A 12,396-nucleotide genomic window follows, 5' to 3' on the forward strand; every position below is an offset into this window, starting at 1 on the left:
TACTTGGAAAACCAAATTCGTGCTGCCACGCTACCCCCTCGCAATGTGAGGGAATTGCAGGACCAGTTGGTGAGCGCTTGGTACCAGATACCTCAGACTACCTATCAGCACCTTGTGGAATCAATGCCACGGCGGGTGCTAGCAGTTTTGAGGGCTAAAGGTGGTCCTACATGTTATTAGCAGGGTGGTCATAATGTAATGGCTCTTCGGTGTATATTTAAATACAGCCCCTGTTCGCTGCCACTCACCAATCCCGATGATTGCTTCGTAATAATTGTTGTTTCTTGGCATAAAACAGATTTTTCTACGTAAGTTGAAATAATTCACTAAAATATATGTACAAAAAGAATTCTGTTTGCTTACGCTTGTGCCTCCACTGCCCACGTCCAAATATTTAAGATCTATTAGTGGACATAAGTAATTTTTCTGCGTAATCATTTTTTTAAAACTAACTTTTAAAATTAAAAGTACATTGTTATAACAAATTTGGAGAGTTCACAACCGTAAATTAATATTTTCGCTTACTAAAAGGACGGATATATTATGTACAATTTTTGCATACATCACATAGAGCAAGAAGTTGATCATTAAGTTCTAAAGTACTTAACGAATCTCCTTTACTGTAATTTATAATAGTATATTAATATAATTTGCACAAAAAATAATGATTGTAAGAAGGTTAATAAGATCAAACACCGATTTAAATAACTTTATCTTAAAATATAGCTTAGAATTACGTTATAATAATAATAAAATTTAAAAAAAATAAATTATTCTTTTAGTTTTAGACTTTTAATTTAGAAAGCAATCAAAATCAAAAACCGCGTCGTATAAATATAAAGTGATGTAAAATGTAAAATATTAGCTCCTATTAACATAAAAATTCGATTAAAAAATTCGTTTATTGTTAATCAAAAAAGTGAACAAATTTTAAGATATTTATACTTTAATTTTAAAATCTGGCTCCAATGGTCTAAAAAATTGCCTGTGGAATTTAACAGGATTTTTTTCTGTTACGTTCCTTATGGAAGAAAAAAAACCTGTACTAAACATTAATTTTTACAAAGTTATTTTGTAATTTCATTTCATTTAGGTTTGTTATTACTAGTTATAAATTGTGATAACATTCTTCAAGTGAACGGCTAAAATAACGCGCATGATAATAAAGGAATGTTTTTTTAACAAATTTGTTGTTTAAAACACGAAAGAAACCAAAAAATAAATAATAATTAAAAGATTTTATTTTGAAAAATCGTAACTTTGTATAAACCCCAATAAACAGTAATTTTTATAAATCATAAAATCTTAGAAATAAGGGCGCTATAAAAAATATATATATAATTGTGTGAAGAATCCATTTTTAATGAAAAACTTCGAGATTCTTAAGCTTTTACTACAATGTACAGTTTAATTAGTTTCGTAAAGAAAATGATACCTGCTGGAGAACATTAAATGTTTTAAACTTCTCTCTTAAATAGAAATGATTAATTTCTAATATCTTTTATAAATACACAAATTTTTCTTTAAAACTCTACTATCAGCGTAAATTTCAATTAAAATGTATAGAAGATTAAAGAAGAAAAAGGAAAGATTAAAAAAATTTACCATTGTTTACATTTACAACGTAAGTGAAATACCAGATTTTGATTTAAAAAAACTGTTCTATGTTCACTATTTCTATCATAATAAACTATAAATTAATTCAATTTGTTTTTTTTTTATCAAACTTAGTAAGGTACCGATTTCCTTAAGTCACCTAGCCACTTTTTAACACTACGTATAAATTTAATAAATACTGTCCGTGTAAAGATATTAAATTTATACGTAATAAATACTATCTGTGTAAATTTCAATTTTTAAAATCTGTGTTTTTAATTTACTTTTCTTATTATTTTAACGATTCTTTTAAATATATGTATCAAAACTCATTAGTTATTAATCATTTAAACTTTTTTTAAAGTTTATATAGTTATTAAAAATTTATATAACACACATAACGATACATGAAAAATATTTCCCAGATTTTGTTGGGAGAAAGAATATCGAAAAACTTAAATGTGTAATTTATTCTTTCTTCGTAGAAGTAATAATTTTCTAATAATTGATCACCAAAAACTTCACTTTTGATTATTAGTAAATAGTTTTAGAATTTAGTATTAACATTGCCACCTTTTCCCTTTTTCATAACAGTAAATTAATACTTTCAATAAATAAAATAAATTTATTTGTAAATATATTTTTATGAATATAGATTTTTTTATATAAAAAATGAGCTTTCACAAATTGAAAAAATAATAAAGTAATGGAAAAAAAGGATTAAAAAAAACCAGTAAGAGATTAAATGTATAACATATCCATATTTATTAAAGCAAATGGATTTTTTTCTTCTTTTTTGAAAAATTTCCGTAAATGTTACAATGATATTTAGAAACGTGTATATTTAAAATTTCTTTCATCAAACTAAAATGTTTTAAAAGTATTCTGTAATTTATTTAAATTGCTGTTCATATTGTAGTAGTTTTATAAAATTGCTGTTAAACTATTGTTTCTATTCTAAGACATTTCTGTAAACTGGATCGCAGAAAAATATAAGACGGTAAACATCCCGTTTCTTGATAAAATTATACAATTTTTTCATGGACACTTTGCTTTCAACATCCATGAAATAGCATATTAATATAATTATTATTATTTTTTTTTCAAATAAAAAAAAAACTCATATTTTTACAGAAATTGTAATGAATCTAAATTCAGAATAAACAAACAAAACAAAGCACGCCCTTAATATTTATTATGTTGCCAAGTTCCCCATAGTAGTCAGTAATCTCAAGTAATCATAAAATATGCAGGTTTCTTAAAAATTATAAACTCCGAAAATATATTATGTATAACTAGTTATTATTAAATGCATTATTCAGATTTAAAAGCGGTGAACCATATCCAACCTCCGACTTGAATTGTAACAATGATGAGGATCATCATAATCTTAGAAAGCAAAGTAGGATGGGAAGTAACATCTGAGGAAATAAGGTGAATTTGAACAAAATAATAGAAAATAAATTCAGGCCATACAATGCCCCTCCTTCTAGAACGCCTCTTTCTTAAAATCCCACGGTTTTTGGTGATGTAGGAGGCCTTAATAGACCCTATCTAAGTGGGTAAGGCCCCAAGGAGGCCAAAAAGAGTCAGAGATCGGCCTTCTGTGAACCATAGTTGGCCTTGATGGTCTCATCTTGTCCTTCAGATGTGCCGCCTGACCTCAGAATCTTCGGTTTCGACCTTGAAGTCAGAGATTTCAGGAGGTAAGGAGTTAAAAGGATGAACGATGAGTTTTACTTTCGAAATAAAGATGAGCCAAGGTAGAAAAAAAGTGAAAGCGGAAAAGTTTGTTTTGCCGTCACTCATATAATTTGGAACGAGACTTTGACTTTGTGATTTCTTTTTTATAGATTTAATTTTTCAAAAAAAAAACTTTAAATTACTGTTATAAGGAATAATAATGTATTAATATTTTTAATAAGTTAATATTTTTAAATTATCAAAAGATTAATCCCTATCAGACCATGCAAATTTACGTATTACATTACTTATGTATTACACTGCACACTATTATATATTATGTAATTGCAATAAAAATTCCTTTCAAACAAATTCAAATTAAACTTAGTGCATTAATCAATTTTTTAAAAAACTATTTAATGGCGATCGAATAAGTATTAATTAATTACATAAATTCGGGTTCCACAGCCTGAATCAAATCGGATGCTAAAAATAATAGTTAACGAGGTAATTTTATTTATTTATTTATTTTGTAGGCGGAAAAAAAGAGCACAGGAAAAAAAGTCCGGAAAGAGAGCACCAGGAAATTACTTCTTAGGATATATTATTACGAAATTCGTCAAATTTTATTTAAGTATAAAATTTCTTTTAATTTTTTTCCCACACTTTTTTAAATAATTTCAATTAATAATTGTACAATGGAAAATTTATGAGAAACTAATGTTTTAACACATTTTAATAAAATTTATTGAGAATAATAATTGTCCGCGGGATTTTATTTCTTATGTTGTATTTATAAAATTAGTATATCCGAAATTTTATTGCTTTCAGCTGACATTAAATGTTAATTTGCAAAGTATAGTTTGTAAAATAAAAAACTAATCAAGACTAAATAATAATAATAAAAAAAAAATTTTTTTTTTTCAAAAAATATTTAAAATACACTTGTTATTGAAATTTTTTTTAAGTTCATTTGTTGATTATAAATTAATACTTATTAGATCTTGACATTAATTAAAATAAAATATGTTAAGATTATTTACTTCGAACTGCATTTTGTAAGTCAAAATATCAGATCCATTCTGATAATACTCTTTTTAAAAGTAACAATAGTTTAAATAATAAATTTCATCACTTGTTCACACTTACCCTTTACTTATTTTGGATCAAAAATCTTATAGATACTCGTTTACCGATCGCAAAGTCATGCGATAGAAGCGCGTAAAAAAGCGTTGAAGAAAAGCATCAGAAAAGAGTTCGTGTAATGCCCCAGCATTTAAAAAAAANAAAAAAAAAAAAAAAAAAAAAAAAAAAAAAAAAAAAAAAAAAAAAAAAAAATTGATTTTTTATTTAGAGTAAGTAAAGTGGGAACAAGTAATAAAATAGATTATTTAAATTTTTAAACTATTGTTGCTCTTCAAAACAGCCAGTATAATCTAAATCGAACTAATTTTAACCTAAAAATACAGTTTGAAGTAAATAATTTTAAAAACTCTTTTAGTTAGTTGTTACGGTCTAATAAGTATTAATTTATAATTAACAAGTGAGCTTAAAAAATTGTTTCAGTGACAAGTGTATTTTAAATAAATTTTTTTTATAATTTTTTTTTTTTTTTATTAAAGTCGAATTTGATTTTTAATTTATAGATTATATTTTACAGATTAATATTAAATGCCAAGTGAGAAGCATTTTGGAAATATCCATTTTATAAGTACATTAAAGAAATAAAATTCCAGAGGTAATTATTATTTTGAATTATTCTTATCAAAATGTGTAAAACATTAGTTTAAAGTGAAATTTTTATTGTACAAGCATTAATTAAAATCATTCATGAAAATACGGATAAAGATTACACAATCTTACATCAAATTAATCTAATTTAGTATTGATGTACCCTAAGAAGTGATTTTCTGCTGCTTTTTTTTCTTCCAAATGCTCTTTTTCCCGGGTGCTTTTTTTAGGTTGCTCTTTTTACTGCCTACCCATATAATGGGGAAAGCACCCCTAACGGTGTATGATGACATTTCCGGGCATGGCTTCCAATGGACTTTCAATCCTGTGAGCTATAAGAACTTGGTTGCAACATTAATACAACCCCTTGTTTTTATACCATTTTTAAACTAGTACAATTCGACAAAAAATACTGTAGCTTGGTGAGAGAAACCGATTTCAAATTTGTTAAAAAAAAAGATCTGTTAAAAAAAATCTTATGCAACAGAAAAAAAATTGTTTTCTTACGATTACTCTAACCCTTGAAAAAAAAAACGAGCGTTTAGTAACGTTAAAATGTGTTGCAGTTGCTTTTCGGACTCTATATTTACTACAAAAATATGTTCCAATAAAGAAATCAAACAATTTAATTATTTTCTAAATTAACATCATAACAAAACACTATAAAGGAATATATTTTGTTTTGGTCATAGGGACATAGTAATTATTTACACCGATCTATTATCTACGATTTCTACGCATAAATGTTTGAAGGAAGAAAATGAAAATAATGAATGACATGGACAGGTAAGAAGAAAAAAAAACTAATAAAAAAGGGTTTTCCTCATGTGCGATTAATGAACTTGTCTCTACCTTGAACTACTCCAAATGCCCTTGAATATCAACCGATGACCTAGATCGAAAGCCTAACGACCTTCTTTCTCTTACCCATAGTGTGCCAAGGGCACACTTTTCTGGAGATTCTATAATAAATTTGTTCGACCCTGAGAATAAAAAAACGTTCGATTATATAATATTTGTTATCAACAGCGACTGTCACCCAGAGCGACAGGTGTCGAGTGAGTATTTAATGGTATGGAGTCGACACTTGAAGGAAAGAAACGATATTTTTCACGCAAATTGAATACATATTTTTCGAACATTATTGTTCATTTAGTAATTATTAGAATTATTGTATTTACAGAATATTACTTTTGAGTGGGTATAAATATATTTTAAAAGATATATGAATAAACAATATATATATTGATGCAATTTCCTAAGTTTAAAGTGTTTGAAACTTAGCGTTTGATATATAGGAAAATAACTCTTTTCACGCTATTCATTTAGTCGTTATTGAAACTTTTTTCCAGTTTTAAGAATTCCTAAGATTAATAAAAACACAAATTTTTTGCTTAAAAGTAATATTTAAGAAAAAATCTAAAATAGATTTTTTATAAAAAAAAAAGGGGGGGGGGCGAAGTTTTGCATAAAAGCTATTACATAAATTATGACATTTTGCTGTCCTCAGTCATTTAAAAAAATATCCTAAATTGTCTAAAAGAAATGCTTATAATTTTTTTAAAAAAAAATTTCTACAATTTTAATTTAAACAATTATAAACAAATAGATAAAAAATAAATTATTTTTAAAATGCTTTATTTAACTTGGATACTGAACCTTTAATTTTAATTTAAAAATTTACCACGAGCGTTGCTTAGAAAATTCTAAAAGCGATCGCTGAATTCAGAGGTTCAAAACTATTTTCGTACAGTGGGTAAAATAAATAACGAACCCCCCTTAATAACTTTTAATCTAATCATCGGATCTTCACATTCATTTTTAAAACATGACTTTTTTGAAACTCGATTTCTCAGAAACTATACCATGGATTTCATTCAAAGTTTATATTTTGCTCATTCAAAGTTTATATTTTGCTATTTAAAGTTATATTGCTTAAAATGATGTAAAAAATTTTTATACCTTACAATTCAAAATTTTTTCGACTAATATTAAATAAAATAATAAAAAATGATAAATATTTACTAAAAGTTATTTTTTGCGTGGAATATACTTTGGATAAATTAATTTTATAACTGAGTGCAAAATTTTTTCAATTCGCTTAAAAAATTATCGAGATATGGAGAAATACACAAAAAGTAAAATTAAGGGGAAACTATAAAAAACGAATACTTGACGAAAATATTAAAAACATATTTCGCAGATTACGGCTACCCCCTATATATTGGAGTCTAGAAATTCAAATCCGTCAAAAGAAGAAGAAAAAAAAAAAGAAGAAAAAAAAGTATCCTTATTCAGAGAAAGCACTTGGTTGTGTCTGATTTCGTAACTTAAAATATCGTCTGCTTTGATTATTAGCATATTTTACATTTTATAACCGTCGTTGAGCAGCATAGCGAATTTTCAGTTTATAGCTACCAATGTCAACTCCGTAACTTGTAACAATCCAGAAGACCACTCTTGGATAAAGTATTGGGAGAAAGTTTGCCTGCGTGGGGGACTTTCTGATGGAACTAACTCACATTTGCGTTACTTGGAGAGGTAAGCCACGAAAACCTCCCACGGTTAGCCTGACGGCAAGGGGGACTCTAACCCATGATTCGTCTACCACTCAGGATATTTTACGTCAGCACTGTGGTCGGTGCGAGCCGGGTGCGGAATTCGAATCAACCAGCCATTGTCGGGATTCCAACCCAGTTTGCCTCATTGGGAGGCGAACGCTCTATCCCTTGAGCCACCGCGGCTCTTTATTAGCATATTTGAGGTGATTAGGAATGAGTCTTAGAGCGTGAAAATCCGATAATTAGATCAAAAGTTATTAAGGGTGGTCCGTTTTTTTGTTTGGGCACTGTACATTCGTTATCACCACAATGTTTAAATAAATTAAAGAGGATAAACGCGGATGTAAAATACTGAGTCTATGATTTTATTGTTACGAAAGCAAATAATAGTGGAACTGGCACTACTTTTTTAATTTCCTAAGCACTGATTAACGAATTAATCAAAATTGCTGAGAAAAATTTAAAGATAAAACTTTGAAATTGTCATAAGAAATTTTAGGAAGTTCATTTCAAAATCATTCGCTTTCGAATTTTAAAGAAAGCCAAGAGTACTTTTTTTTCTTCCTGTTCCTAAATTTTATTTCGGGTTTTTATAATTCAATAAATGCTTTTTCCCGAAATATTCGGAAAAATCCTTTTAGATTTTACTTTTTGTGATTAAAACCATTCTAAAACCAAAGTTCAGAAGAAAGGGGAAACTATCATTTAAGGTGAATTTTATTCCTTAATGGAGCAGGTCATAAAGTCACGGACAGTCTTAAGGAAGCCAATTTCAGTACGGAATCCTCTGATTTCCTGGCCGATCAAAATGGGAGCAAAATGCAGTAGTCTTTTGTTTCAGACAACGATGCTCCGGTTGTTTCATTTCCGAGTTCGTAAAGATAAATAGGTTTCGGGATCGTGAAAGGCGATCCACCAGGAATTGCTTGCTCTCGGATTGAAAAATCGGAGTAAGTCAGGACGAATGGTGTGACTAGTTCTTCCTAGATATTTACGAAGTAGCGCGTTTACCTGGAAATCCTCATTCTCAATATCCATCGCATGTAGAGCGAGGTGATTCTGAAACCCGATTTTACGTTTGGGTTTCCGGCACTCCCACTCAAATGGTTTTTATTCTACTTTCACCTTCTGCCGTAGATCTTTCTTACTAAGTAGATTACAGAAATGGGGCGTAAGTTGAGAAATCGAAATAAATCACGATTTGACATTGAATACACAGATGGTATTATTCATAGCGTAAAATCAAATTATTAAAATCGGACGCTGAAATTCTCAATATGAGTAGTGTAGATATTATAAAAAAATATTACTGATTTCTGCTAGTATTAAGTATTTTTTTTTTCGTGTGGGTTTTTCATTTCGGGCCTTTCAAATATTGCGTAAGCATCAAATAGGTGGCTTGGGTTTGAGCAACGCTTACGTAAGACATTAAGATAACTTTATTTTCACTTTATAAAATTAATTAAAGCATAAATATTGCTCTTTACGAAATTACATCCTTTATTTGAATTCAATCCTATAATTAGATTACTACAGTTGATGTCAAAGTTAAACCAGAAGACAAGAGGAGTTGCGACATTTTTACGTAAATGTGGGGGGGGGGGAGTTGTAACTTGCTTATTTTTGCCGACTAAAGAAGAATTCGAAACAGCCATAAATACTCTCACGCAATATTTGTAAGACCCCTTCCCCTTAAAAGCTTACATGCTTAACACAATAATATTAAAAACTTTGATCTAGTCAATCCTTATATAATAATTTGAATATATTCATATTTACACTTATTTGAATTGAAGCAATTGCTGTTACAAATGTAAATGTAGATTTTGGGATGAAGTNTGGGTGACAAGAGTAACACTCCGGCTCAAAAAAAAAAAAAAAAAAAAAAAGCAGATAAGATTTTAGAAGAAGAAAAAAAAATGTAACAGTTTTTTCTCTATTTAGGCAATTCTATCAAAATAGACGTCTAATTTTTTGGCAATGATGTTAGCAAAGCAGTTAATTGACTATAGATATTTTATGCATAGAATGATAGTTCCGTCTTTATAGTCCTTTCTTTAAAAACAATTTTAAACTAACTTTAACAATAGCTTCCTATTAAAGAAATTAGAGCAGCACTTAAAAAGATCCTACTTTCGAAGAAAGAGAAAGTTATCGTGAAATATGCCCGAAAGGCATGGAAAAGTGTAATAAAACTTTCACTTTCAGCCGGGAGGACCCGAAGGAGGGAATAAGGTCGACCCCTAATGGAGCCTCTCGCACGGTACAAGTTGCCCTATATTTCTTCATCCAACTTCACTTTCAAAACAAAGTACTGGTATAGAAGTTATTTCATTTGCCCAATGAAAATATGCTTCTGCCCTTGGTCGAGGTTCTTCTGAAGTTAAATTCGGTCGCAGGCCATCTCTGTAGGTTAGTCTCATCACCGTGAAGGTCGGATCAGTGCAAAATCTGGGACACTCTGCATTTTTTGGCACCCTCTGAAGGCCGAGAAAGGCCCATTCGAATTAATTATATCAAGCTTCTTTACCTTTGAGAATAATGGGCTGTCTTAAAATTAAGGAAAACTAGAAGATCTGTTTCATGGAGAGATGAAAATTTCTTGATTATAAGAACGAAATAAAAAACATAAAGATGTTCTGATAATTACTTTATCTATATTTAAAATTCCAACATAGCTGGATGCATTAAAATATATATATATATATTTTGTGCTTATCAACAATGCTTTAGTGATGGAGAGGGATCAAATTGCACCGGTTAATTTTGATATAAAAAAATATAAATCTTAAAGATATGCAATATAGAAATTGAACATATTTTTACCTGAGAAATTATATTTTTATCATAGTGGCTCAAAGTACAGAAGGCTTCAATTTAAGTAAAGTAATACAATAAAGTAAATTTTAATAGTTCCAACTTAATCTTGTATATAATAAACCTTCCTTTATTATACAAAATAAAGTTGGAACTTTAAAAAAAATTTCTTTTATAAATAAAAAATACAATAATGTAGAAATCTTCAGGACTTGCTCATCGCGTGAATTAATAGCCTAGGAATTATAATCATAAAATTATTTAACATATTTTTTTAAAGTTTTAATGGTTAATTTAGGTGATTCATGGTATGATTAGGTTTTTTCTGTAAATATTTGATTAAATAAAGTTCTAATTTCAAATAAAATTTGCACACATGCTTACGTCCAAACTCGCTCATTTGGTGGGAGTTTTTTAAAATTTTCATTCCTAGGAAATGGCATTAAATGAATTAGCAGACTTCATTTTAACGTAAGAAGAGCAATAAATTTTGTAATATTTCAGGGACTTTCGAACCTACCTGCGTGATTCAAATGTATAAATTTAAATGTTAATTTAATAACAGACCTTAAAGATTACTATACAGAAAAAAATACTAAGTAATATTCCCCAAATATTAAAAGCAGCATAGTTGACGTGAAAAGAGGTGAAATAAGCCTTTTTTTTTTTGCATATTTTTTAACTTATCTTAAATATTTTCACGTCGCTGATTTCAAATTTTCATTTCCCTCTCAAAGCAACAGTTTTTTTATGGCATTTTTAGTCTTTTTTTTTTTTTGATGTACAGATTTAAAAACGTTATGTATAACAGGGGGTCACATAAATGTTGCGAGCAACTTTTAGGTGAGTGAGGGCACATTATCAGGATTAAAATTGCATACGAATTCATGCTCGGAAATGCCGTCATGCGCCGCTAGAGGTGCTTTCCCTATCGTGAACTGTTTCTTCGTGTGTTTCTGAACAAATCGAAATAGGAAAGCGCCCCTAGCCGTGTATAACGAAATTTCCAAGCATGAGTTTCTATGCAGTTTTAATCCTGATGATGAAATTAGTCGCAACATTTAAGCGACGCTGTTACAGATAACGTTTTAAAACTTGCACATTTCGACAAAAAATAAATTAAAATTGTACTTGTAATCTGTAAATGTTAAATCTCGAGCTTTAGGAGCAAAAGTAGTTTCTCATTTGTAATTTCCACACACGAATTAGGCTTGGTAAAGTATTTGTACAATTACAATAAAAAATTTTGTTCACCAGTGTTATTAAAACTACATTTTTATTAAAAATATATAGAAATATATAGTGAGAAATTAATAAATAACAAATGTTTATGGTAAAAAGAGAGTTCCATTGTGTGCCCAAAGGATTCATACATCCCTATTCTACTTCCGATTCAGTGGAAAAGTAATTTGCACCCCAATTAGTTTTCAGTACATTTCAAATTTGTCGGATTAACTGTTTAACCTCACCTTGAAAATAACAGATGACCCAACCTTGAAAATGAATTGTCGGAGGTTTCAGGCCAGCGATTTCAGTGGGAGGAAGGGCGCCCTTGACCTAATCTAATCTAACACCCCTGCGTCCGACAATCCTCGGACTGTGAAGATCACCTTGTATGCCCCACAGAGAACTCGGGTGACCTAGTGAGGGGTTTGGAGTGACCTCCAATATCACTCGAATGACCTGAATATTTTTTTCCTAAAATTCTGTGACAAGAGTCTACAAATAATTGGGGCACTATTTTTTTTAGGTTATTTTTTTAAATATTTAGTAAGTACTGTGCTTCCTGAACTGATAATGCGCAGTTAAATTAGTCAATTAATTCAATTAAAAAAAATTTCTTCAAATATTTTATACATCATCCATATTTAATTTGATATTTAGAAAATGAGTAATAAAACATACCGAACCTTTTAATAAACTATTATTATTTCAACTGTGGAAACAATATGATTAATAAATTTAATTAAATAAAAAAAACTGCAAAACGTTAACACAATTAGATTTA

At 29.0% G+C, this 12,396-nt stretch overlaps 1 protein-coding gene across 3 annotated transcripts in view; it reads right to left on the reverse strand.

The window, feature by feature from the left end:
* The window catches only part of LOC107456289 (transcription initiation factor TFIID subunit 8), a 90,610-nt gene that overhangs the window by 11,825 nt on the left and 66,389 nt on the right, over positions 1-12,396 (reverse strand). The window contains exon 1 of one of the 3 annotated variants that reach the window (XM_043039425.2): positions 2,946-2,997. The exons of the other annotated variants lie outside the window; for them this stretch is intronic. Within the exon in view, the coding sequence (XP_042895359.1) occupies positions 2,946-2,982 (37 nt within the window). The 5' untranslated portion in view covers positions 2,983-2,997. Of the gene's footprint in view, positions 1-2,945; positions 2,998-12,396 lie in introns of those variants that run through there. 3 annotated transcript variants of the gene reach the window in all.

The sequence above is a fragment of the Parasteatoda tepidariorum genome, chromosome 3, assembly GCF_043381705.1.
Source record: "Parasteatoda tepidariorum isolate YZ-2023 chromosome 3, CAS_Ptep_4.0, whole genome shotgun sequence".
In the NCBI taxonomy this organism is placed as follows: domain Eukaryota; kingdom Metazoa; phylum Arthropoda; class Arachnida; order Araneae; family Theridiidae; genus Parasteatoda; species Parasteatoda tepidariorum.